We start from the raw sequence: 27,990 nt of genomic DNA, 5'->3' as shown, positions 1-27,990 counted from the left end.
CGAAGGCGAAGGCGGGAGGAGGAGGAGGAGGAGGAGGAGGAGGAGGAGGGTTAGGTCCAACCCGAGGATACTCAGAAATAGCTCCCGAGAGGCGATTTCGGTATGACGGATGCTAACGGAGGGGCTCCGCGGGACTTTACGTAGAGATGAGGATTCCTCCGGTGAGTAACTGGGTTTGTGTTTTCCGTGACATTTCGCAGGTCTGTTGTTGCTCCGACGTTCACACACACCGCCATTGCAAACGGCAAGTGTGTGTGTGTGTGTGTGTGTGTGTGTGGATGGCTGCCGGGGTTATTTTACGGTCTGTTTCGCCGGTTAAACGGCGTCTAGGAAAAGGTGCCGTTTACGGGCAACTCTGTTTTTTTTTATTTATTTAAAAAAAAAACAACGCTATTAGTGCGACGGGGTGGTGGTGGTGGTGGTGGTGGTGGGTGGGTGGGGGTGGAGGTTTTAAAAGACTTCCAGTGACTGTGTGAAATGAGCCGAGTCAACCCCCGGAGGAGGAGAGCCGTTTGAGGGTAAACCGTTACGACCGTTCGCCTCGCAGCTCACCGACTCGGCGGCGGTGCGACTGTCCGTCAGAGCGGCGAGTCGCTGCCGTCACTCGGCGCACGACTGCCCGCTGAACCGTCGTGGGCTAACACTAGCTACTTCACTCCCCTGCTGCTATTATTCAGCTCTCTATATATTTTTTTTTTATTTTTTTATTTTTTTATTTTACCACACTGTTGAGGCGACTCGTTGGTAACTGTTTTGGAAACTTACTCGTGGCCTTTTTTTGTTGTTGTTGTTGTTGTTGTTGTTGTTGTATTTAGTGTGGACGTTAAATTTAATTTGAGCTAGCAGCCCAGCTAATGCAACTGTCTTAAGTTCTGGTGCAAACAAACCCCAATAACTGTTTTTTTTTTATTTTTTTAAATATATATATATATATATAGCTGCACTGATTTAACCCATTTTTTTTTCTTGAATATCACAGAGTAGTTTTTTTTTTTTTTTTTTTTTTTCCATGTGTTTTCCCAGACTACCCGTGAATAAGATTCACCCAGCCAGGCTGTGCTTGGCCTGCAGGCAGCAGGCACAGCCACAGTGCCACTTATGGTTGCATAATGCAAACTAATGGTCATTTCTCTGCTCCTAAGAGTTGGTTGGGTGAGGTTTGTTGGTGCCATGTCCTTTTTTTTTTTTTTTTTTTTTTTTTGCATTTACCTCATCATTTGGGTCTGCAGGCCTTAGTCAAAGTCTGGAGGTGGATTTATGAGGAAGTGGGCCCCAGCCCAGTGCCACCTTGAATAGTCATCAGCGGGGAGGAATTAAAAATGAATTTGTGACTCCGGAGAAAGCCACATCACATTCATATCAAAGTGTATTTCTTTTAAACACTCAAGACTCTGCAGGTCTGCTGTGAGTTGGTCGTCTCTCCGGCCCGGACCGACTGATCCGTCGGTGCTGGACGTGAAACGAGAGACGGGACACTTGATAAGGGTTATCACCTGAGAAACGAGAAGATGATATCCCGCTCCATCTTCAGGTGGTATTAAAACCCAGAGGGGGGGTGAATGGGTTGACGGATCCAACAGGCGCCCGTGCAAAGACGAGCTCTCGTGTGTGCAGAGACTTCCCAGATGTAGGTTACTGTATGCTTTCAGAAAGTATTACAAGTCTCTCCCTGATGGCAGCCCAGCAGCTTGTCTCCCCGTGCTGGTTTTTCTGTCTTGTGGTGGTTAAATGTAGATCAAAACATAAGGGAGAAAGGAAGCTCATAATAGCTTTTGACACTTGCTGTGAAGCAGAGCAGCTCTTTTCTATCAGGAGCACAGCTACTCTCTTCTTTACCTTTTCCAGTCTTCAAATCTCAGTGGATTTACCTTTTTTTTTTTTTTTTTTTAAACTCCCCCGTCAAAGAAATTATCTCATTTTTGAGAGAGCGTGGCCCTTTTGGAGGATACAAACCTGTGGCGCGTCGTTCTTTTATGCATTTTGGTTTTATTTATTTCATCCTCAGCATAGTGCGAGGAGGAGGAGGAGGTGCGGGACACCTCCCAGTGTACTCCCAGCCAGGGCGTCAAACATTACATAATAATGTGTCACTCAGTCATGCGATCGTGTTGTTAGAAAGTGATGTCAGTCCATTCTTGAGGAGAGGAAGTGATCGTTTGAGGTTTCCTGTGTTCACCGTCAGTAGACGGCGTCTGGAGCACGGTGGTGTTGGATATGGATCTGAGAGTGCTGTTTAGCAGGTTGTGAGCTCGTGGTCCCGGGAAGTCTGTTGCATCAGGGGGAAAAAAAAAAAAAAAAAAAGGGCCAGTGCAGAAACTTGGGGTTTGATTTCTTAAATAAGTATTTATAAGACGCTTAGTATGCTTTTACAATGAGAACTTAAACATGTCAAGGGCCAAGCTCTAATCTTAAATCCCCAGTTAATCTCAAAGCAGTTTTCATAGGGCGCCAATCAACTATTATTCTCACTGCTGTATTATCCACAGATTACTTTCTTGATTAATCAGTTTGTCTGTCAATGTCAGGAAGTATTATAATTTGTCAGAGCACACTGCAGTCATATTTGGGTTGTTTTATTCCACCATCTGTCCAAAAAAAAAGTTTTCTTGATTACCGGTTTAGTTTATGTTACAAAAGTGTGAAAAATGGCATAAATACGGTCTCTGAACCCTTGTTGATGTCTGAAATTTCCTTGTTTGAGCAAATCATCAGTCCAAAAGCAAAATAATTTTAATTTACCGTCACAAAGAAAAGAAGAAAATTGGTGAAACTTGTGAATAATTTCCTTTTGGGATAAAAAGAAATAAAAAAAAAACACCATAAACAAATCAGTTGCTAATTAATTTTTTTAATCCCTTGACTATTTTATTTCAGCTGTAATACAAAAACAACAGCAAATATTTGGTGTTTTTGATTTAAAAAATAAATAAAATTAACATTTGATGATCAAAATTAAAAAAAAGCTGCTGATAATTTGCTCGGTAATACACTTCAACTTATTTGTGAATATACAACTGCTGCTCTATTAAGTGCACCATAGTCAAAGCCTTCCTCCTTGATGTCGCACTTGATGAAGTTGATATAAAACTTGTGATAAATGTTACAAAGCTTTTGACTTGCATGTGAAACACTTCTTGGCAAAAACTAGGACAGCGGTCTATTAAAAAAAAAAAAAAAAACACTTACACTTTCAGTCAAGTCTCTTCATCATTCATTCTCATGTGCTGACGTAAGGACATCCAGATGTTGGAAATAAGGAGTACACTGATGTTCACCCAAAGACCCGCCCTAGTGCACTAAATCAGCCAATAGTAGGCCTCCGAAGGTCTGCGTCACACCCTTCATGGCGGTTTAATACACAGCTTGTTTATCCCTCAGACAGCCTCGTCTTCATCACCCATTGTAACTTATCCGTCGGTATTATAGAGCATCCAAGAAATAAGATTGTGATTAATTGTCCACGACACGATTCATCAAAAATCCCCTCGGTGTATGACAACGTAGTCACAAGTTCAGGTCCACTGTGTAGCTTTTCCTGAGCTCTCGGCAGCATCACGGTCTTCATCATGTTACGACACTCGATCCCATCTCCATTCACTGATGAAGACTGAGATGCAGTTGATCACTCTGACTCAAGCAAGTGGATGCGGAGTTGAGATAATTTTGTCACGCAGATGTAAAGATTATGTATTAATGAAAAAGATTGGAGCTGCAATAATAATACTTTTTTTTTTAAATTTTTGAATAATCAATTGGTTTTAGGTCTAAAATGTCAGAAAGTTCACTGTTTCCCAGAAGCAAAGTTCACTCCAGTAAATGTATTGCTTTTATGATTGACCAAAACCCCCCCATAAACTATAATTGCTGTCATATGAAACAAAGATAACAGGAAAAAAAAACACAACCTTTTCGAAACTGGAAGTAAGAAATGTGATCGGCTGTTGATTGTTTATCAGACCAATTGAATCATTGATGATTCATTTCAGCTCTACAAACAGAAAATGCAGCGTGCCCCCCCCCACCCCCTGAGCTTTTTATGCCATTATAATATTTGTGTTTCTTTTTCTAATTTGTGGTTCGTGTGCGTATTTGGAAGAATCACTTAAGTTCTGAGCATTGTGTTGCATTCATGCTCCGCTCAGTCAAACCCGTCAGCAACTTTCATGACCTTCACTTGTTTGTGTTGTGATTCATATCGCCATGCGTTTCCAAAACAGCTTCCCTCCTCCCTGTCTCTCTCTCTCTCTCTCTCTCTCTCTCTCTCTCTCTGTATGCGTCATGCAGCCATCAGCTGGTGACTCCTAACCAGGTTACCGTACCTCTCGAGCTACCTTAAATACTTCATGAGCCGAGACTACGTCTGAACACTTAGGAACATTTATGCGCGACATTTATTCTGAATTTGACGAGAAAATCAGGTGTTCAGTCAGCTGCGATCTGCAGCATCGGTGCCAGATACCACTAAATCCTACACACGGCTCCTTTAAGAGTCTCCGGCTCTGCCAGGAGCTCTGTGAAGCTGTACTTTGGCACAGTGGATTGTACAAAATTTCATGGCAATCCCTCAAATATTTGTCGAGGTATTTTATTTCAAACCAATGAGGTGCATCAGCCGAAGCAATTTTAAGACATTTAATATGGACTGTGTGTTAAATTTGGACATTATGTCTGTTGAACAGTTCAGAGAGCAGCTCTTGATAATTGGCAGGTGAGCTGTCCCGTCACGCTCTCTCTCTCTCTCTCTCTGTCTCTCTCTCTCTCCATCTTCTTGTTTTACTGTTTTACTTCAGGTCACATCACATCATTGGCTCTGCTCGTGTTTGATTAGTCGTTAGCTGATGAGTTGCAGCATGTTCGTGCACAACGTTTTCCTCAGAATGTGTAGCTGCAGGTTTTCCTTCAGTCTCACTGGCACTCAGACTGACACGCACGCACGCACACACACACACACACACACACACACACACACACACACACACACACACACACACACACACACACACACTGCATGTCTCCTTTAAAGCATCTTTCCAAGTTTACATGTCTAAAAATACAACTCCTTCACGCACTTTGACTAAAGATGCATTATTCAGCGCCTCTGCAGAGTAATTAAATCTTAATCAGGGATGGGCTCCTGTCCTCATTGAGGCGGGGGTGTGTGTGTGTGTGTGTGTGTGTGTGTGTGTGTGTGTGTGTGTGTGTGTGTGTGTGTGTGTGTGTGTGTGTGTGTGTGTGTGTGTTTATATATGAGTGCACTACCCCACAGTCCACTGGAGCTGTTCAGGCTCTTACGTTGCAGGACAATTTTAGAAGTCTTTCATTCAGTTATGGAGGGAGAAGTGTGCGCTGACGTCGGCAGGGCAGAAGGTTGGCTGAGGATAAACTTTGGCGCTCAGATGTTGCGCCCGCTCGGTGCTCGGTGCAGGCGATGTGAAGGTAATTTACTCTCAGTAAACTGGACCACCTCACACTCTTTAGTTTCAGTTTTTGGGTCAGTGGATTTAAAATCACTTTTTTTTTTTTTTTTTTCCACATTTTCCTGCTTTATTCTTCCGAGTCAATTTCAGTGGGACTTGTTCACCACATCAACATCAATCTACGTCTTGGTCGGTAATAGTTTTCCTTAAGATATCGGCAGTTTTAATTTGTCCCGCTTCAGTTGTTAGATGTCGTAAGCAAATCGAAGGGTTACGGCTTCAGTGTTTGTTTTCCCAGTAGGACTTGTGTCCAAGCAAATCCAAATCCAAATGCAAACAGAAAGGATTGAAAAATGAGGTGACAGATACAAAATTTGAGATGTGCCATTACACTGAGTCGATACCGTGGAACTGCGCAGATGAGAAAAAAGAAAACTTCCCAGTCTGAAGCATCGTTGAGACTAAAGTGATTCTTGTGTTTCCCATCTGCAAACAAAAGGTTTCAGTAATTAGTAATGGCTTACATCATTATTACGTGCTACGGAGTGGATTAAAGAAGTCATCAAATGAAACTGTTTCTAAAAGGTCACAGTTTATATTTACCGGGGTGATGATGTCACTTGTTTCGTGTTCAGCCCGAGTCATCATACTCCATCTGGACTGTGCCAGCCTAATGGCTTGTAATATGCTTTCATGAAAGCTCTGGTACTTTGCTAATTTCTAGATGGTCTTAACTCAAAGAAGCTTTTTTTTTTTTAATTTTTATTTTTTTTATAGCGTGTTCCATGTTCCTCGGATGGCTTTGGTTTTGGCTTTGACTCCGGCGTTCTCCCTCAGCCTCGCTCCCTGTGTGGCTAAAATGATATGACAGCCCCCCCCCCCCCGCGCGCCCCAGTACATGCAGCATGTGTAGCCCCCTGTCCCGTGCCTTCGCTGTTTTGTGCCTGACATCGGGGCCGTGCTTGCATCTTAAACTAAGCGGAAAATGTGTTGACTCTGCTCCTTTCTGCGAGGCCTTCACTCTGTGGAGTATTTGCTCTCTGGTGTAATCCCTTGGTCGCGCTTGTCCTTATGAGAATGACCCTGAAGTTCAGCCTGACTGTTACTCATTTGCAGCCCTATATATATACACACACACACACACACACACACACGCACACCTTACAGCCACACCACATCCCCACTCCAAGGTCTCATCAGCAAGGACAGACTGGGCAGGGTGGCAGTGCGGTGATTCAGGCTTCAGCTGCTTTCCATTCACGGCTCTGATTGCCCTGTCGAGCTCGGCTGGGTAATTGCTGACTGTGTATGATAATGTGCGGCACACATGATCAGCCAGACGCTGTACGGGGCTCTCAGCTGATACAGGCTGGTGTTCATGAACTGTGGTGTCCCGGGCTTATCGGAGATTTCGCACTGATTGATCATCGTCGTCGTCATCGTCAGGGCGACGGGTGCATACATTAACACAGAGCTGTGGTTCTTCATCTCACCATAATTGAGTATGACATGATTTAAAAAAAATAAAATAAAATAGGGCCGTAGGTCATGATTATTTACTTTATTTGTCAATCTGGTGACTCTTCTCAATCGTTTTCCTCTACAGAAATGTGAATTTGTCTAATTATAATTTTTCCTGAGCCAGAAGACGTTCAGTTTACAAAGAAAAACATCGAAACCGTTTATTTTAAAAGCTAGAATTGGTAAATATCAAACATTTCTGCAATTAATGATCAGAATTTGTGTCTTCACTTAGATCTCCGTCAGCTGTTAGCAGTAACTGCTGCTCTTCCTGAGATCCACGGGGAAAAAAAATACTACAGTTTTATGTGATTATGTAAATAGAATTAAGTTAAATTAGAATTTACATATCTATATACAAATGCAAATACACACAATCCATGTACTTATGTATATATTTATATATACAGTGATAAATAAGATAGAACAAGGTATCGCAGTAGAATCTGAAGATGTTCATTTCTTGTTGATCAACTGGTTGTTTTACTTTGAATTGAGAAAACTAAAATATCAAATTTGTTTAAACCAAAGTTTGTTTAATCTCACTTTGTATTTTAAATTGAAATATTTTTTTTAAAATTTAAGCCCAAGTCGGACTTTCACTGAAGAACCATCCCTCCTGCATAAGAGCTGTCGTTTGCTCAATAAAATGCAGGTGCTGACTGAGCGTACACAGGCTTCAAGGTCTTTTACCTTTCTATGATTTTTAGGACCTCACGGTTTTTATGCCCCATAACTTTACTCATTACATCACCCGCGTTGTGCAGCCGAGGGGTCCAACTGCACTTTGCCACACGAGTCGAGAAGCAGCTGCGTGCTGACGGGTGTTTCCCCCTCTCTGCCTCAGGTGTGGGCGCTGGGCGCGGGCCAGACTGGGTGAAGTGAGAACGAAAGAGGGAAATCCACTGAGAAAGAACCACCGCCTGGGACTGCTGACGAGGACCTCTGTGCAGGTGAGGGCCGATGAACAGAGGCCGATGCCGGGGACACCTGCGGGTGCGCCGGGACGGACGGAGTCACTTGGACGAGCGATCGAACGTTTCGCCCGCTAAACTTTGGGTCCAGATCAACGGATTCAACTTTCTGTGATTTTCATGCCTGGATTATTGAGCAGGCATCAAGACAGACAGACGGACAGATGGAGAGAGGAGCTTTTGTTTTATGGCCAAGTGATGACACGGGGTTTCCACCCGGGTCATTATCGTGTAAATCAGTCTGTAGATCGTTTCCAGTGATGTTTTAAAAACAAAAAGAGGGTTCGTCCCATCATTATGAATCTTAAGTGCCGCGCTCAAGTTTTTTCACAGCGCTTATATGGGCAGAAATATGTCGGTAGAAAACTGAATTTGAATAATTTATATTTGAATTGCAAAACTTGAATAATTGCTTTGAGAATTTGAATTTGAATTGCTCAACTTGTAGTTGAAACTTCAGTTTGAAACTGAATTTCGATGATCTTGAAACTGAATGTTTAATTCTGAATTAGAATTATTTGGCTTTGAAACCCAATTTTAAATGACACCTATGCCTTTTTAAATAAATATTGTAATAATAGTCCAAAATTCTGTTAAAATGCATCGTTTTAAAAAGCGGAAAACCCTGAAATACTTGATCCACAATGGTTTGTTAGGTATTGTCATTCACAATACCTGAATAACGTTTGTTTTACACAGAAGTCCAGTCTATAAACTTGAGTTGTCAAATTCACCTTTGATATTAGTAACTATCCTAAATAATATTTGTCTTTTTCAGTAGGAGTTTCACTTTGAAAAATGCAAATAGTTGTCAGGAAAGGGGCAAAGCCGAAAAAGTCCTGTCAAAACAAAAACAACACATCGTGAACCTGCGAAGAAGCGTTCTGCATTTGATGTTTTAGCATAATGCTAACATCCCAACTCGCTCCCGGAAGTGTTTCAGTTGGACAGATTTGAATTGCTGGATCTCCAGCATCACAAGAATCAGTCGGAGATACAGAGCAGAGCGGAGCGGGACTTCACATTAATACAATTACTGCCTTCGTCCTTGCCTCACCATTTTCCTCGTCCCGAATGAAATTAAATGAAATGAGAACATGCTGTGAAAAGTACCGGTGGCTACAAGGTGGCTAACCTTGAGCTATTTAATCATGAACCTTTGTTCGAACGGATGTGTCATTGTCATATGGAGCTGAAACTATTTATAGATCGACACAAAATCTCACTCTTCTGATCATCAATGTCGTTGTGTAGATTTGAGGCAGAATGACGGCAGCAATCTCACTAAAATAATAATTGAGTGGAAATAAGTGTTAGCAGACCAATTAGTATACTGTACACATTTTAAGATGATACGAGTATTCGGCTCATTGTTGGATTGAGGGGAAACGGTAGGAAAAGAATTTGACGAGTTCTCCTCCCGACTGTTTATTCACTTCGAGATCAGTTAATTCATGCAGGAAACCATCTAATCAAAAAAGACTTTGCCCGTGCTCATATTTCTCCGTCATTATCTCTGTGACCCCACAGTGATCACGGAAGAGAGGGAGGGAAATGAGTAGCAAGAGCCAAAGAGCGTTAGAGGGGGGGGGATGTCTCTGTTTTTAAAGAGATCAGACTGAAGCGAGTAGAGGACAAAGATATGGATAATTTGGTAATGAGGACACGCTCCCCTCCCGCTTCCAGGTTCACACGGCCGTCGGCAGGGTGGAGCTTCCTGACCCATGGAGAATTACTTCCAGGCCGAGGCCTTCAACCTGGACAAGGTGCTGGACGAGTTCGAGCAGAACGAAGGTGAGCTTGTACGGCAGCTTTCGAAGGTGTGGCCGGCAGACGGGGCACAAACAGTGAGTCAGAAAAGATGAACAAAACAAGGTGGAGTGCCTTTTCTGAAGAGCTGTCGTTCGGGTGCCATTATGTGGGTAAACCATCAAGGTGTCAGACGATCAACCGCCGCCCGTTGAGTTTGACATTTGGAGGCGGTGATTGAGGGCGGGCAGAGGGGGAGTAGGACTAATTGGATTTACCGTTTCCCCTGGGCTTTTGTAAATCTGTGTAATCGGTGGTCTTTTTTTTTTCTTTTTTTTATCACACTTAATGATCATGAAAAGTAAAGAAATAGTTTCAGGGGGCTATTTTGACCAGTGTTTTCACAAAGATTATTTATTGTAATTGTAAAGTAAACGCTGCGTGTCTGCAGACTCCAATCTCTCCAGCACAAACAGTCTGCTTCTTTTTCTAGAGTTCTGACATATGACCTGAACAAAAATGCAAATCCTGCGCACACACACACACACACACACACACACACACACACACACACACACACACACACACACACACACACACACACACACACACACACACACACACACACTGTATTTTAATGGTACTGTGAGCTCAGTGTATTTTGGCTGTGAGTGATTATCTGTGTCCTCTGCCAGAGATCCAGCTTGGCAGATTAACTCTGTGTGTGTGTGTGTGCGCGCGCGCTTCAACCTGGTGCACTACATACTAAAACAGCTTAGCATGAATTCCAGCGGAGGGAGGAGAGAGCCGTACAGGAGCCGACACGACGCTGTGTGAGAAAGTCATTTTGAATAAATATTGTACGAATTTTTCACCGATATTACACAGCATTCATGTGTCAGCTTGACTGACGGCTCCCAGGGGTGAGCGATCCATTTGACCCACTTTCTCAGAATTTCCCAGTCCATCCACACGCTAATTTCCTACTCCATGCCAACCTCATTTCTCAAATTTGTCCCCTGGTTTCTTCCTGCCGTTTTTAGCTCTTTTCCATCTCCTGGGAGTGCATCGTTTTATCAGTTCTCCGAGGCGCCCTGTCTTGCCCATCTTGAGTTCCTGATCTCTTAGTAGCCACTTCCTCTTATTTTGTATTTCATGTCTTCAGTGGTACAAGAAAAACCCAAGCTGTCCAGACAATGAGGGTGAAAGGTTATGTATGCAAATTAAATGATGCCTCTGTATGTAGAGAGATGATTAGTCCAAAACTTGATTGAAAGAAGAAACAAAATAGTTTGGTTTGGAAGTTTTTGTCAGACAAAACAAAGCATTTGAAGACATCATCTTGAGTTGTGGAAAATTGGACAACTGAGACTTTTTTTTTTTTTTTTTATAATTCATCTACAAATTGAGGAAAAATTTAATTGTAACAATAATCTGCAGATTAATCAGTAATGAAAATAGCTCTAATTGAACAAGCAGATATCTTTTCAAGTAAAAAGTTTTTCTGGTGGTTGCGATACAATCATCGTTTGTTTTTCTTTCTTTCTTTCTCTGCAGATGAGACGGACACTCCCATTCTCTCGGATGCCAAGTGGACCCAGATCCTGGCCCCGCCAGCCCACATGCTCTCCCTGAACCCCACACTGGCCCATGCAGACCTCAGCCCCCGGGAGAGTCCGCTGCCTTTCAAGACTCTCCCCGATTCATCCTCCAGTGCCTCTCCGGGGACCGACCCCAAAAGACTTCCCGGTCCCGAGCCTCCATCCTGGGTAGAGGAGCGTCCGGCAGACGTCCACAGCCCACCGCTCCCCCAGCCCAACATCGGCAAACTGGTGGGCAGCGACGACCTCTCGCCGCCCCCCGTGACGGCCTGTAGTGCCGTGGAGAACGGCTGCCCAGCCAGCCCGCAACAGGACGGGCTCAGCAGAGAGATCGGGTCAGACGTCTGGCCTGCCGCTTCTGACCAGGAAGCCAAACGTGAAGACACAGCTGCCTCATCCGGAGTAGGCGGCTCCGCTGTCAGTCACACTCACTTTACCTTTGAGGTGGGATTAGAACAGGAACCGTGTGAGAAATTACATCCAGATGTGGAACTCGCAACACAAAATGGGAAAGGTGTCCAAGAGGAGAGCTGTACGGCTGTTTTACAGGACTTACGTGCAGAAAAGCAAAGTGCACGCTCAAAGGAGGAGCGGGGAGAAAGTCTGAACGGGAGGAGGGTTTTGGAGGAGAATGGCGTGTGTCCTCCCGACGGGGTCGGAGCGGAGGAGAAGGACAGGAGACGTGGTCCAGACGGACAGCTAGACCAGCTCCTCAGAATAACAAGCCTTCCCAATGGTTTGGAGCAGGAGAGCGGGAGCAGCTCCAGGTGTAAGGAGGCGCAGCAGAAGGACGAGGAGGAGGGCTTTTCTCCCTCTCCCGTACCCTCCAAAGAGGACTCCGTGACTGAGGAGAAAGAAATGGAGGAGAGCAAGCAGGAGAACAGTGACGGAGGAGCAGTGGGGTCAGGTAGCATCCAACCAAAACTCAACAACAACCGACTGCAGCCGGTCAGCGTTCCCTACGGAGGGGCGCGACCGAAGCAGCCGGTTAGCCTCAAACTCCAGATCCCGCAACCGCTGTCGGGCCAGGTCCAAAACCAGCTCGGCCCGTCCGCTGTGAGCAAAAACAAGAACCTTGAGAACCAAGGTCGGAGAGGCACCCCCTCTGAAACGTTGCCCAGTGGGACTGATCAAAGTACAGTCAGTGTGAACGGAGACGGCGTCATCCACTCTCCTTCCCGGATGCCCTCAGAGAGCCCAGACAATGACCTCCAGGCGGGCCAGCAGGGGGCTCTGAGCAGGAAACCTGCCCTATCCCTGGGAGAGGTCGCCCCTGTGTGGGTGCCCGACTCTCAGGCTCCTGTCTGCATGAAATGTGATGTCAGGTTCACCTTCACCAAGAGGAGGCACCACTGCAGGGCCTGCGGCAAGGTCAGTGGTGTTGGAACTGCTTTAATGTGAGCACTGCAACCGAGTTGCAAACCGTGCTTACAGCAATGTACCTTGCACGTCTTGAAATGAATCTCACGAGTTGCTCCCTAAAAGTAGATGACGTTCTGTCATTAGGTAGGTAGGTAGGTAAGTAGGTATATACTTTAGCTCCTCAGAACCACAAAGACCCCTTTTTTTACAGGGATGCAGGTACCCTTATTCTGCAAGTTTTTAAAACGCTTAACTTCAGTGAGCATACGTGCAGGGTTTTGGAAAAATAAGTTGCTCTTTAGGCATTTCTATGCAGGTCCACTCGGGTGGGTGTGCAGGTAGCTTTCTAGCATGAAGGCCACCCACATATGTGGCAGGGTGTCCGCCCAGTGCTTTAAATTGAAGATGTGGCCGCTGACAGTGCACTGGAAAATTGCCGGCCCGCTACTTAATTTCCCAGGGTGGTAAACAAACAAACAAACACTCGCACTCTGCCACTCGAGCAGGGAGGAGCTGGCACTGCAGCATTAGCATCACCCGCTCTGGGACCGCACGCAATAGACGCAGCAGGATCCTCACTGCACCCACCAACCGAGTGGCCGATCCACAAACCAGATTATGACGGCTCTGAAATGAAAAGGATCATCCGCCCTCTGTTGAATCATCGACCAAATACATGTTGGCAGATAATGATGTGTAACGAGGTGCTAATCCATTCATTGAAAGTGAAGTGTCTTGTACACAGCTGCAGCTCACTGAAGCGCCGGCTAAGTACAAGAAATCAATATCCATAAAATGGCACGTTTGCTGCACATTTTAAGCACAACTTATCCTCAGGTTAGTCTTTACAGTGAAAGCGGAAAACAATTTGGAGACGTTGTCACTGAGTTGTTGTTGTTTTTTTTGTTCACTGTGCTCGACATTTGGAGGATCGAGGTGCGAACGATGCATTTCTGTGTGTTTTCTTGTTGTTTTTAAGGTGTTCTGTGCGACGTGCTGCAGCCTGAAGTGTAAACTCGTGTACATGGACCGGAAGGAGGCTCGCGTTTGTGTCACCTGTCATTCGGCTCTAACGACTAGTGAGCATCATTCTCAGAAAAAAAGTTATTTCTTCACAGCTGAATTGTATGAATATAACCGAGGGATTTAATTCGGAAAGATTTAAATCTTTTATATCTGGTTTTACGTGAAGCTCCGCGTGTGACTCTCTTTGCTGTGAAGCACTTTGAGCAGCATTTTCTGTCTGAAAGAAATAAATAAAGTTTATTATCATTATTAATCTGAAGAAAAAAAAATGTATTTAAACAATAGCAACACTTAAAAGTTTGTCTGGTTAAAACTGTCCTTTGACATAAATAATGTGTTGCAGCAGTTTGATTTGTGTTGTTTCATGTGGAGTGATATATGCAGTATGGTATAAACCACAGCGACGGCTAATATCTGCAGGAAAAACACAGCTGCAATTAATAACATGAAACAGAGTCCTCGTTAATAAACTAGTTACACCTGTGCATTTTGTTCTACTACAAGTCAAAATGCCAGCTGTGAAGAAGCCTATTAAACCTCAGAGGTAAATATAGGAATACTACCTCTGGCCAGCTATTTATTTATTTATGCTATTTATTTTTATATATATTTATTTATAACACACATAGACACATGCTTTGTGATGGTTACTGATGCTATTTTCTGTCCTTGTCAGCTCAATCATGGGAGACGCCGACTCCTGCAATCAACCAGAGTCCAAACCCCAACAACCCGGCGGAGTACTGCTCCACCATCCCCCCCCTGCAGCAGGCGCAGGCCTCCGGAGTGCTGAGCTCGCCCCCTCCCACCGTCATGGTGCCTGTGGGAGTCCTGAAGCAGCCCGGCAACGAGGGTACGACCTTTTATGAGGAATTTGAATACCCCGCGAGCTTTACTCTTCACCGTCTACGTTGACTTTCAGTCCCCAGCTATCATTAAAAGTAGTGTTGTTGTTGTTTTTCTTTCTTTCTTTCTTTCGTGCTAGTCGTGATGCAGGTTTGCGGTTTTCTTTTACGTAACCCTTGTGGTGTTTCACTGTGTCTGTGCGAATGTGGGCGTTCAAACAAGACACGGAGGTAAAATTGTAGTGTGTTTGTGTGTGTGTGTGTGTGTGTGTGTGTGCGCGTGTGCGTGCGCGTGTGTTCAGGGTCCCTCTCTCGTGAGCAGAGGAGGGTGTGGTTCGCCGATGGGGTCCTACCTAACGGGGACACGGCAGAGTCGCCCAAACCTCCGACCTCCAGCCCGGCTCCCTCTTCTCACTCGCTGGCCATCTCCAACAAGTCCTCCACGTCGGAGTCCTCCGAGGTAGGCGCATCCAGAAAGGCATCCAGTGCCATTAGGTTAGCGTGTGTGCCCGCGTTAGCTGCTCTGCCCGAGGAAGCCACAAGGAAGCCTTTTCTGTTGTGGAGTCACAGACTGTCAACAGAGTTCAAAAGAAACGTTCCCCGTTGCAAGATCAGAATCAGAAATGCCGTTAAGACTGAAGCGCTTAAAGCTGGCATGTCCTGAGCCGTGGTCGCTACAAGCCGACATACTGTAGGTGACTTAATAGGTTGCGTTTTGCCTCACGACAAGAACAGCACATAGAAGTTGTTTGTTTCCGCGGGTCGTAGTGTGGACTCGCTGAATGTCAGCTGTCGGGACGATTCACGAACGGTGCGATTTGTTGTGCAGCTCAGATGGTCTCGTCGTGCTACGCTCTCACATGCGACACCAAACACGACAGCTCAACTCTCGACTCTTGAGAAATTTGATGCCAAAGAGTCCAAAGAAGTGGCCCCTTGATTTGCAGGCTCCTGCTGTGTTTTTACCAACTGTTCTGCTGGTTTTTATCACATTATGATGTATCAGGGTAAATGTGACTTCAACAAACCGGTGAGAGCAGCGGGCATGTTTGACATTTTTACTAATCGCAGGAGATATGGAAACAGTCGCATGATGTCTTCTGCTGCTTTATCAAATCTGACAGAATTATTCGAGTGACTGAAGGAATCGAATTTGAGTAGATTTGTACGGAGAGTTTCGCCCGTGCGAGGGACTGAATCTGCTGTCTGTCTTGACTGTCGTTTAAAAAAAAAATATATATATATATATATATATATATATAATAATAATCTTTTGAAGTGTCACCAACACATTTTTGGGACAGAACTACACATGTCAAAATAACAGTGGAAAACTATCACCTGTTAAAGGTGAATTTTAGAGATTACATTTATTTATTCAACTTTAAGGAAATGCCATTTTAAGTACACCGATTTTTGGACGTAAAGTATTTTTCTTCTACCCTGGTTTATTATCATTGTTTCTATCCTGTAAGATGTCCATTATTTTGCAGAACACCGTTGATACGGTGGATTTCTGATGCCACCAGCACCCAGAACTGCACCCTTGACTGTGATTGCAGGCGCGAACTCGACCCGTTCCGCCTTTCAATCACAGCCACGAGCGCCCTCTCGGGTTCTGTCGCCGTGTTATTACACCTCACTGCGTTTCGTGACCTACGGTAACTCCACAAACCCCCTCCGCCCCCCTGCTCTCTCCACCCCCTCCAGGCAGCCCACATCCCCGTTGCCCCGGTGGGCAGCCCCGTGGGCAGCTCCCTCAGCCTGATCCCGGAGGACGGGCTCCCTCCCATCCTCATCTCCACCGGAGTCAAAGGAGGTACGGGAGGCCACATCACAGGTGCTTGCCCTCATCCTCACCATTCTGCTGCCTCCTTCATTGCTCCGTCAAGCTGCCGTGTTTGTGCTCCTCGTGTGCGTGTTTCTGATGTGCTTTATGTCACCGCCCGTGTTTCGACTACTCCTCACTGCCGTCGGGGAGGGGAGGGGGGTGGGGGGTGGGGGGGTTGTACATGCAGTGATGTTGAAATGATCGGGGTGGTTTTTAACGGCGAAATTTGGTCGTCATCTTCTTCTTCTGCTTCACTTCCACCCACTCCTCGATTCTCATTCTGACATCCACCCTCTCAACCTCGGATCTTCCTTCTTCCTTCTTTTTTTATTTTTTTTTTTACATCTAACTTTACCTCGACTCCTTCTCCTCCTTCTCCTTCCCCGACTCCAAACTAACCTGCAGATTACGCGGTGGAGGAGCGGCCGTCGGAGATCGTGCTCATGCAGCAGCTGGAGGAGGGGGGCCCGGACCCCCTGGTCTTCGTGCTCAATGCTAACCTGCTCGCGATGGTCAAGCTCGTCAACTGTGAGTCACGTTTGTACCAACTGACAGCACTGATTTAGAGACTTTTTTTTTTTTTTTTTGAAGAGCATTAGCGAGTGTGCAGACCCACTTCTGAATTAATCATTTTATGATGACATAAGGGAAATGGTAGAATAGATATTTGTACCGTACGCATTTTTCATCATGCCTGATTAAGCTCCGTTTCTAGTGAATTACAGAGCAGCCAAACATGCCTGTGGAGACCTTCGTAGCTCGTTCCGGACTTATTATGTAACAGTCACCTCTCCGTTATAACAGCTTCTTGCCATTCAGACTCTAAGATGTATTTACTCAGACATGACAAGGACGTAACGGAAAGAAATTAGTTTGCATCTAATGTGCAACAGGGAGCGCCGGCGCTGCTGAGAACGGTGGTGAGTTGAAAAGAAACGAGAAGGGGTTTCCTCTGAGACCTCCACAAGAAACGGCTTCTTTTGTCGAGACTTTCACTGATCAGTCGCCCGTTCTGTATTTAGTAAATGCTTTTTCTGCCTCTCCGTGAACAAAGCTTCACGTATTGATCTCCTGCTGGTGTGCTCACTTTTTACTCTTCCTGTTTGTGCTTTGGACGCAACTGATCAGCTTCCACAGAAGTGTTTTAAAAGCACCTTTTATAACGAGTGATCGATGGCTGCAGGTTGATTTTTACTGGAACGGACCTCAGATGAGTCGACCAAATCCACCCGAGGGTTATCCGAGCTGGAAATCTGACGTATTTGTAGAAAGATGTTTACATGACCTACGCCGGTAATTTGCTTCAATTTGATCGCCGTCTCAGAAATACTGCAGAATCTGAAAATAATGTCCGAACTTCTTTTGGTTTTTGAAAGTTTCCAAATCCTCCAACTCTCCGATCATTTACCGGGTTTCCGTGAAAACATGACGTGGTCTTTTGACTTTCGGACCCCTCTGAATATGTTTTAAAGGAGCTCGTGAAACGTTGATGGCTTGATGACTGTGTCCCGACCATCTTTCTGCTCTCCCCGACCCACAGACGTAAACAGGAAGTGCTGGTACGTGACGACGAAGGGCATGCACGCCGTCGGCCAGGCGGAGGTCGTCATCCTGCTCCAGTGTCTACCGGACGAGAAGACCATCCCCAAAGACATCTTCACCCACTTCGTGCAGCTCTACCAGGAGGCCCTCGCCGGTAAGAAAACGAGACCCGGCGGGCTTCGCGGGGAGGTCCGCCTCCGCTGCGGGAGACGGCGGCTCATTGGCGTCTCCGTCTCCGTCGGTGAGAAATGAGCGAACTGTAAAGCAATGTAGCGTAAGAGGAAAAGAACGTTCCGCAGAGACCACCGATGCCCCTCGTCGAGCTCTATTTGGAAACTGGGTTGCCGTCCGTGAAAGAACGGTCCGAACATTAGCGTCCCGGTTGTCGGGTCACCTCCCTCCAGGCGCGACACCTCGCCCCCGCCGCTTGTCTTGCGCTTTAAACTCCGTGTGCTGCCGAGCAAAAACGCCTCGTATCGGCCGACTTTGACGGCTCGCTCCCCTCCGGCTGTTTCCTTTTTCGTATTCACAGGACGAGAGCCGTATTGCGCGCGTCGTTCCCGATTACGTCGGCTTCAGTCAGGCCTCCAGAAGAAGCGCTGGCTTTAGCAAGTCCCAGCCGCTGAGCTTTTTTTTTTTCTTTTTCCTTCTCGTCATCGGGGTTGTTGTGTTATGTGCCATCTAAAGCCATTGATCCCTCCCTCAGATTATTAGAAACACGAAGCCTCTGCGGGTTGTATGAGGTAGAAGAGGGAGTTTTTATTCACTGTTGTAGAACTTAATAGAGACTAAAGCAGGGCTCCTTATCCGCGCTGACTCACCCCAGCAATACACAGAGCGCCTCTGCCTTTCATATCCGAGAACGTTCTCCCTCTGTGCTTCTTGTTTGTTTATTTTATTCCATTTCATCCTTTTCGATTCGTTTCCTTCGTCATTTAAAAAAAAAAAAAAAAAAATCCCTTTTACTCTATTATATTCCCCTCCCCCCCTCGTTATCTTCCCACCTTCTCCTTCTACCCCCCGCTGTGCCTCTCTGCTTCAATTTCACCAATCCCTCCTGTTCCTCCTCCTCCTCCTCCTCCCCCTCCCCCTCACGTCTCCTACCTCTTCTCTCACCTCCCGCTCTCTTCTTCCTCGTCTTCAGGCAACGTGCTGAGCCACCTGAGTCACTCGTTCTTCACGCAGAGCTTCCTGGGCAGTAAGGAGCACGGCGGCTTCCTTTACATCAGCCCCTCCTTCCAGTCGCTGCAGGACCTGCTGCTGCCCAACCCGCCCTACCTCTTCGGCATCCTCATCCAGAAGTGGGAGACGCCCTGGGCCAAGGTCTTCCCCATCCGCCTCATGCTGCGGCTGGGAGCAGAGTACCGATGTGAGTTCAGAGGGATACGGGGGGGGGGAGGGACGGACGACGCGTAGCAACTAAGAAATAATGATGATCTGATTATGATAATTTAATGTCGTTAAAAATGTAAAAAGAAGAAAAACTACGATACACAAAGAAACGGCACGACAAAAGGAACGGTTGCTCTTCTTTTAACGTCTGGTGACGTGAAGCTTCCCCTCAAAGAAAAACAATTCCTTGCTCACCCGAAAAATAGGATTTGACGTCAAATGAATATTGATCCAACTCGACACAAACGTGAATCGGTCCCCGAGTGGGACGGTGCACTTCATGTCGTTTTCGACATGATGGATTAACCGTTGGTGTTTCCGTTAGCTGACCCGGGTACATCCACCAACTGGAGATACAGAACCACCAAAACATTGGTTGAATTGTGGGCTTCAAGTGAAGTGAATGGAAGATGGAGAACATATTTGTTGGATTGAAGAAAAATGATCCCATCTAATCCCAATTTTTTAACTTTTTTTTTTAAAAAAAAATTTTTTACTACATTTATTTTACTCATTTGATCTCCCGAAAATGTTTTATATCGGTCACAATAAGGAATAGTTTAAAATATAAAGTATCAGTAGTTGACCCTTTACAGGATTTATGTACCAAATAAGATGGTTCTGTCGTTTAAGGCATTTGACTTCCTTTTGTGGATGTCTGGGGGACCTTCAAGAAAAAAAAGATCTGGTCCTGTGACCTTTCACATTAGTCCCATTACGTGGATTTAAGTTTGAATTTGAATCAAGACAAGTCAATTTTTCCCCTTTTTTTAAAAGTTGAATTTCTTTTAAACCTTAAAACCGCCAACGACAAAAACACGCGCGACGTTAATTACGAAGGAACGGCCTTAAGCTTATGCAAAAAAAAAAAAAAAAAAAACATGACTAAGTTAAATGGATAATAATAAAAGAGCGCATGTGTCCTCTAAATGGTCCGACGGGTTTATTATGGTAAAATATTGAGATCCAGATTGATCCGGAGAGCTTAGCGCGTCAGCTGTCGGAGGAAGCCTGCAGACGGCTCTCGTACTTCCTCTCCCGGCTTCTCCACGTGAACCTGGGAGTCTTGTGAGAGGTCTTTATCGGAGGACGCTCCTCTTCTCTCACAGCCAGACCTGCCAGCACGCAGCGCCGCCCGGCTCCGCTAAGCCCCTCGCCCGCATCCGGCAAGCCCGGGTAGAATAGATTAACCGAGCCACGTACGGCCGAAGCTCTCAAACAACAAGACGTTGGCGTCGCGTTGAAACTAATCCCACCGGCGCTCTGCTCCCGCTCTCACCTCCTATTTTAAGGGCTGACCAGCAGAAGCCCGAGAGGCTCGTCGGCACGAAGGTTCAGGCTCAGATTGGTGTTTATTTTATTTTTATTTTTTTATTTTATTGCTAATGAGAGTTTGTAGTGAGCTCTCATTTCCAGCTGTTTGCTGAGATAAGGCTAAAAATAGTCATCTAAGGAGCTTTAGTTGAAGAAGAAAAAAAAGCAGCCTTATTTAAAAAAAAAAAAAACGTTTTTTTTTTTTTTTAACTTGTGGATTAAACGTGTTCCTCCTAACTGCAGGCTCAGTTCACTGTATGTGATGATGGTGTGTGCGGTCTCTTGTTCATTTGCATTTATAAATGAAGAGGAGGAGGAGGAGGAGGGGAAGAGGAAACGCATCATACAGGTTATAAAAACATGAAAATACCTGGAATAACCCGCAGAGCTTAAAAGCTCCAGGCACTCATGAAATCACATAATAAAGCAGCAATTAACACTTGAACCGTTTAATAATTATTCCGCTCGAGCGCTCTATATGTTTCCACGACAGCCGAAGAAAGATAAGTCGACGTGCTTTTCTTCTTCTTTTTTTTTTTTTTTAAAACGGCAAACATTTTGTTTTGCAGTCTATCCGTGTCCGCTGTTCAGCGTTCGCTTCAGGAAACCTCTGTTCGGAGAGACCGGTCACACCATCATGAATCTGCTCGCGGTAAGTGCTTCGTTTCTCCGTTTTAATTTTCAAGGTTGAAAAGCTCCAACATAACTATTCGCCTGAAACAACAATCTCTCTTGACATTTTAAGACGAATTTCACCGAAGAGGAATGCAGCTGTTCAGACGCCCGGGTTTGTTTGTCGTTTTGTGCGAGTGGGTTTATTTTAGTTCGACCGCACTCTCTCAGGGTTTTTTTTGTTGTTTTTTTTCCTTCTGCGTGTCCTTGTAGGACTTCCGTAACTACCAGTACACGCTGCCGGTGGTGAAAGGTCTGGTCGTGGACATGGAGGTGAGGAAGACGAGCATCAAGATCCCCAGCAATCGCTACAACGAGGTGAGCGTCCGGCGTTTCCACGTCTCCGCGACGCCGTCACGCGACCAGTTGTGGAAAATAATGTCCCTCAAACTCCTCCAGTTCACTTCACTTGTTCTGGTCCGACAAGAATTACATGATGTTTCCGTCTTTTTTTTTTTTGTTGTTGTTTTTTTTAGTTGGGAGTCCAGCTGATGTTCATAAAAACCGATCGAGTGTTATTGGTTTAATTTCAGCTTCTTTTTTTGAAAGCAGTTTTTGCATCAATGCCATGAAATACCTTGATGCTGGGTTGTTGTTTTTTTTCTAGTATTTGAATACTCCCCATCTGTTTATTTTAGTCACCGTTTCACAGCGTTTCATTCATATTTCCCACCGCTAGCGGCAGCTAACAAGGATTCACCTGCGGACCACGAGACGGAGCCGCTCATATTTTTGTTCGTTTACAGTTCCCCGGAGCCCAGCGGACCTCGTTTGATTGCTCGTTTTTTTTTTTTTGCTCAACCAACTGATGGAAATCCAAAAGATTTGAAATTCGATACGATATAAAACAGAGAAAATCAGAAAGTTCTCACATCAGGAGCGAAAGGGAAAAAACAAAAAACAGGCTTCTTTTAATGTTGACTTTACAAGAGCAGATAGCTGCTGTGATCAGTTTGTTTAACTTGCTTAAAACGCCTCTGAATTTGATGCGCAAACACGTTACCACGGTTACCAAACCGTCTCGCCTTTCCACACAAACTACACGGGTCGTTTCCTTCGTCTTAAGAGGAGAGAATACGAGTGCTTGAGCTTTCACATTTACATCCGCGCTCGTCAAACATTTTCTGTCTCACCTGAGTGGGTTTGATTGACACATCAGTGTTTGTTTGTTTTTTGACACGGTGTCACATTTGAACTTTTTGAAAACAAGACTTCAGAGACAGCAGAGTCGTCTCTTGTTTGGATCATGTTTCATTTTTTTTTTTTTTCCACCACACAAACTTAAGTGAATCCCCCCCCCCCCCTCCCATCACACTGATGAGAGGAGGAGGAGGAGGAGGAGGAGGAGGAGGAGGATCCAACGCACGCATGTCGGTTCTGTGTAGGTTTTTATATACGACGAACTCTCCCTGCAGCTGAACGAGACGCCGGCTGCCCACTCGTTTCTAACGCTGCTGCCTCGAGGGTGTGAATGAACGTCCAACCACAAGAAGTGCCACGCACACACACACACACACACACACACACACACACACACACACACACACACACACACACACGGAGTGAGGGAGGGAGGGAGGCGCGGCGGAGGAGCGAGCGGCGCCGGTTGTAGCGTTTGGCTGCCGATGCAGTACCAGATGGGAACCCAGTAATGTGAAGTGGGGAGCGTTACTCAACAGCTTGCAGGCGAGCCTTTAGCGCAGCAAGTGGTTAAAGCCCTCCAGATTTTCAGTTTTATTTCTGATTTGCAAAGGACGGCTTCAAAGAGGCGCAGAGGCAGGAGATTTAGCTGAATTAATACGTGGAGCTCTTTCAACCATTGATACCCCCCACCCTCCCCCTCCATGTCCCTGTCTTTTTTTTTTCTTTTCTTTTTTTTGCCTCCTCCCTGCAATCTGTCATCTCGGCGCCATCCCGTTTAAACCGAGCACTTTTACCCACGAGACCACAGCAATCAGACTTAACCAGGCCGCCTCGCTCCCATAAGCCCGTCTTCCTCCGCACGCACCCGGAGGGCCGCCCGATTAGTCATGCCTATTGTTTGTCCTCGCAGCTGATGAAGGCCATGAACAAGTCCAACGAGCATGTGCTGGCCATGGGGGCGTGTTTCAACGACCGGGCCGACTCCCACTTGGTGTGCGTCCAGAACGATGACGGGAACTACCAGACGCAGGCCATCAGCATCCATCACCAGCCACGCAAAGGTGCCGACACGCACAGACAGACTCATCGCATTCACCACTTCCTCCGTCTCCGTCTGGGTTTTATGTCCAGCTTGTTGTCCGGAAGGCTCGCGTTCGCCCGAAAACCCTCCTCCTGACTGTTGTCCTTTGTCTCGTCTGTTTGCCCGAGAGCGGCCCGTCCTCACGTTTGCTTTGTGAAGACGAACTGAAGTTGTGATTATTATTTTATTTTATTCCTTTCCTTTCCTCTTGCAGTTACTGGAGCCTGCTTCTTTGTGTTCAGCGGTGCTTTGAAAGCCTCGTCTGGTTTCTTAGCCAAGACCAGCATCGTGGAAGGTGAGAACTGCGACAACAAACTTACACGTTTGGCTCCGACAATGCTGAAATATTAGTTTCGTATATTTTGTTGCCTCACGAGGTTCAGAGGAGCCCGAAACCGCTCACGTCCTCATAAACTCATTATTAATGTACCAGCTAGAAGTTGGAGATATTAAGGTGTGTGTGTGTGTGTGTATATATATATATATGTGTGTGTATATACACATCTTTTATAGTGTGGAAGCCGTTTCTTTAACGTCACACAGTGTTTGAGGCTCTTATGGGAAATTCTGCAAGCCAGAAACGACGACTGCATCAGAGCATTGTTGTTGTTTTTTTTTATTATTTATTACATTTTGCTATTAATGTGCAGAAGAACCTCGACGCGAGAGTTATTTATTGGACTACTCAAAACACATCAGCTCCACCCTAACATGTCGTACCCGTATCATGATGCTGTGGTAGAGGAGTTATTTATTAATATCCGTACTCCGTGTGGAGTTCCACCTGCAGCGGCCGAAGTTGTCGAGTCATTTTCGGTCCCGGCTGATGGACGATTCTCTCTCTTCCCCCCCCCCCCCCCTGCTCCCCCGCCTCCCCCCTCCTCCTCTCCCTTCTGTTAGACGGCGTGATGATCCAGATCACCGCCGAGACCATGGACTCCCTACGGCAAGCCCTGAGGGACATGAAGGACTTCACCATCACGTGCGGTAAAGCCGACCAGGAGGAGAACCAGGAGCAGGTCCACATCCAGTGGACGGAGGACGACCACAACTTCAACAAGGGGTGAGACGGGAGGAGAAAAGATCCCCGTGAGCGGGAGGGGGAGGAGGAGGAAGGTGGGAGAGAGAGGGGGGGAAGGTGGGGAGGCGTTCATGTCACGCACAATTGAACTGATAGCTTTCCAGCCGCTGCATTTACTACTTTGCTATAAAAAGTCATTACGCACGCTCGGGGAAACCCTCCGGAGGAAAAGCCTCAGCGGGGAGGAACGACGCGGGTCGACGGGGGGGCTTTGAGATGCATGACCAGCGCAATCAATTTCAACAGCAGCCCGATAACATCCGCACTTTCTAACGGGACCCGAGTATAATTGGGAGCTTTTTCCGCCAGATACGACGTGGCGTCATCGGCAGAAGACGACCTGCACGGTCGCAGTTTTAACCCCCGACCGGACGGGTCGGCCGTCGAGCTGCTGTCACACCAGGACGGACGTCCTTGTTTGCGCTCCATTGTACGGCCCCCTGCTTCACTTTCACTCTTATTCTTCCCGCACTATATTTTGGTTCTTACTAGAACAGGAGAGAAACTAAGAAGAACATCCGTCTTTATAAAACACAGCATTTAAAAATAAATAGTGACCAAAAAAACCCCCCAAAAAAAGAGCAGTATATGAGCAAAATAAGCAAATAAAATAAAGAAACTTCAATTAAAATGATGATAGCATTTGGACCGAAAGATTTATGGTTTCAGGAGGCTTCTTCATCCCGTTTATTTATTTATTTTTTTTTAAACTTGCAAACCCAGAATCTGTTTGAGGGACAGAAAACAAACAAACGGCCTTTTGGCTGCGGTTGATCGACGTGTGTTCTCGCTGTAAAAAAAACAAAACAACAACAACAACCCTAAAACAACCTTTTAAAAGTGAAGGAAAAAAATGAAACAAAGACGGCTCCAACCTCAGCCGGAGTCTTTGACGTCGGCAACTCCACCTCCAGCTGAGCAGCTGGCAGGTCGGTGCCTTGCTCCGGGGCACGCTGGCGGCAGCCGCAGAAAAAGGGTTTATTTGCGTCTCCCACACGAAGTCCTGATCAGTTTTATTCACGTTTAAAAAAAAAAAACAACAACAACAAAGAAACAACTTCCCCTTCCCGTATTTCATTTGTAAATAGATCATTGTGTTTGTTTACTCAGTGTCATCAGCCCCATCGACGGGAAGTCCATGGAGTCCATCACCAGCGTCAAGATCTTCCACGGCTCCGAGTTCAAAGCGAACGGCAAAGTCATCCGCTGGACGGAGGTACGACGCCGCTCACGCTGCTCCTTTTTTTTTTTTTTTTTTTTAAACAGAGCGTCGGGACAGAAAATCAGGCCGGCCGGCAAAACGTTTAAACGTTTTTAACCTTCGATCCCGCGAGGCCGCAGGTCCATTAACTGAGGCCGAGCTACATTCTGGTGTGACACAGCAACAGGACGGGGTTGTTGTTGTTTTTTTTGTTTTTTTTTTCATGCCACAAATGAGGGCAAAGGACTGACTCGGTTACAGACGACACGCCGCAGGGAAGCAAACATGTCGAGTTCCAACTCTTGACACTTTTGTGGGTTTTTTTGTTGTTGTTTTTTTATCTGGAAAAACATGTCGGCCTTCAGGTCTGTGTGAAAAGTTATTTCGGTCCGTTTTCGCTTTATTTTACTCCTCGAGGAGCCTTTACACTTCGTTCTTCCACCGCCTCGGTATTATCACTTTTTTTTTTTTTTATACGCGTATATAAAAAAAAACACAACTGAATCTCGTCGTCTGTTCACTAACACTGAACCTGCGGGTCTTATTTGTTTGTGTCTCCGCGGTTCCTCCAGGTGTTCTTCCTCCACAGCGAAGACCAACCGAACGGGCTGAGCGACCCGGCCGACCACAGCCGGCTGACGGAGAACGTGGCCAGAGCGTTCTGCGTGGCGCTGTGTCCGCACCTCAAGCTGCTGAAGGAGGACGGCATGGCCAAGCTGGGGCTGAGGGTCACGCTGGACTCTGACCAGGTAGGACGAAGCGGGTTTGGGGACGCGGGGACGAAAGGAGCGCGGAGAGGTTTGGCTTCATACGGACACGGTGCATGCAGACGTCTTGTCGGATGCTTTTGTTGAAATCGTTTTTTTTTTTTTGTTTTTTTTTTATCTTCTACTTCTAGATCCGGGTAGTTATTTATTTATTTATTTATTTTTACCTCTGCGGCTGCGTAGGAGGACCGTATCCATGACGATACGGAGTTTCTGTGGTCGAAACCATTCGTCGAGCCTCGTTAGAAGTTCCCGCTGAAAAAGCGACTGAACTGACGCGTTTTTGTTTGTTTTTCGGGACATTTTGTAGATTTGATATGATTTGGTTTATTACTTTACGGGCATTTACACCTGCCCTGATGGCAGCGGTGGTGTTGCGCCGCCGCCTTTTTGTAGGTTGAATAATGTTGGAATCGACTGTGAGGGGACTCGAGGCAGACTTGAAATCAGAAATGAGCAAACGTGAAGAAGTTTTTTTTTTTTTTTTTTATCCCGTCGCCTTTCCCGCTTGCACCGTGTCCTCGATTCACCATTCATTACTCATTATCGTCGTATAAACGTGCCTGTTTGTTACTAATACTGGCCGTGACATCCGGCCTCGCCTCTCTTCGTGTCCGCAGGTGGGTTACCTGGCAGGAAGTAACGGCCAGCCCCTCCTGCCGCAGTACCTGAGCGACCTGGACAGCGCGCTGATCCCCGTCATCCACGGCGGGGCCTGTCAGCTGAGCGAGGGCCCGGTCGTCATGGAGCTGGTCTTCTACATCCTGGAGATCATCTCCTAGACGTGCCCCCCTCCGCCCCCCGCTCCCTCCCGCCCCCCCCCCCCCGGGCCTCCAGAGCTTCGCCTCCGATGTCATCTCACCACCCGGTCCTCCATCGTCTCTCCTCGGGCCCGTTTTGCACTTCGAAAAAGAGCCCGAAAAAAAACAAAAAAACTGTGCCGTGCCGGGCGGGGTAGCATTCCTCAAGTCGAACCTATGCATCCACCCGCCGCAGCCAGGGCCCCCCTCCCCCCGAGGAGGCTCCGAGCTGGACCGCCTGTCGCCTCCGCAAGACCGCGCCGCGTCCGTCCTGATACCCGCACTCGTGCTTCCTGCGAGCGCCGACCGTGTCGTGGATTTAATTTTCCACCAAATAATGTGGATCAGCCGCGCAGGATTCGGCCTCGGATAACAAAAACCCAAATTCAGGAACTCGCCGTTGGGTTCCTGTCTGATCAAATGTTTAAGAACAGCAATTAGTTTAGGTTTTTTTTTTTTTTTTTCTAAAAATAACTGACGAAACGGGGACGGAATATTTAACGTACCTCGACATGTCAGTCAGCCTCATTTAAGAAGATCATAAATGAGTAAATATTCATTGCTAAGAATCTGCGAAGGTTCGGACGTGTCTGTCAATCTCAAAGCAGCTTTTCGTTGTCGCGCCGAAGGACCGGGAGGAATTCTGGGACGCGATCGCGTCGAGCGTCCCC

General features: G+C 46.3%; 1 protein-coding gene across 5 annotated transcripts; it reads left to right on the top strand.

Moving 5' to 3' along the window:
* The first annotated feature begins 29 nt into the window (after positions 1-29).
* Positions 30-27,901, top strand: zfyve9a (zinc finger, FYVE domain containing 9a). Of its 5 annotated transcripts, none has more exons than XM_069692526.1 (19): positions 34-161; positions 7,786-7,891; positions 9,599-9,706; positions 11,219-12,633; positions 13,604-13,703; positions 14,327-14,503; positions 14,798-14,955; positions 16,206-16,314; positions 16,732-16,854; positions 17,867-18,022; positions 19,013-19,237; positions 21,144-21,226; positions 21,460-21,564; positions 23,300-23,450; positions 23,685-23,765; positions 24,371-24,533; positions 25,662-25,767; positions 26,325-26,501; positions 27,140-27,901. In XM_069692526.1, the coding sequence occupies exons 3-19, from the start codon at positions 9,637-9,639 to the stop codon at positions 27,299-27,301; spliced, it is 3,561 nt and encodes a 1,186-aa protein (XP_069548627.1). In that variant the 5' UTR covers positions 34-161; positions 7,786-7,891; positions 9,599-9,636; the 3' UTR covers positions 27,302-27,901. The 5 variants fall into 5 exon arrangements, with proteins under 5 accessions (XP_069548626.1, XP_069548627.1, XP_069548623.1 ...); XM_069692522.1 differs by having other exon boundaries at positions 16,206-16,335; XM_069692523.1 differs by lacking the exon at positions 34-161 and adding an exon at positions 468-518 and having other exon boundaries at positions 16,206-16,335.
* Positions 27,902-27,990: the final 89 nt, after the last annotated feature.

The sequence above is a fragment of the Brachyistius frenatus genome, unplaced genomic scaffold (assembly GCF_029030835.1).
Source record: "Brachyistius frenatus isolate BFR_SWC_R1_liver_20210118 unplaced genomic scaffold, ASM2903083v1 Contig_12, whole genome shotgun sequence".
In the NCBI taxonomy this organism is placed as follows: domain Eukaryota; kingdom Metazoa; phylum Chordata; class Actinopteri; family Embiotocidae; genus Brachyistius; species Brachyistius frenatus.
The sequence above is the reverse complement of the archived record's forward strand: the minus strand, read 5'-3'. Positions and strand labels throughout refer to the sequence as shown.

What these genes read in the sequence shown, in the direction of transcription:
- zfyve9a (XM_069692522.1), top strand. Translation starts at nt 9,637, where the DNA reads ATGGAGAATTACTTCCAGGCCGAGGCCTTCAACCTGGACAAGGTGCTG. An exon ending in CCACGTCGGAGTCCTCCGAG is followed by an intron (nt 14,956 to 16,205) that starts GTAGGCGCATCC and finishes CACCCCCTCCAG; the next exon opens with GCAGCCCACATCCCCGTTGC. An exon ending in TCACGCTGGACTCTGACCAG is followed by an intron (nt 26,502 to 27,139) that starts GTAGGACGAAGC and finishes TCGTGTCCGCAG; the next exon opens with GTGGGTTACCTGGCAGGAAG.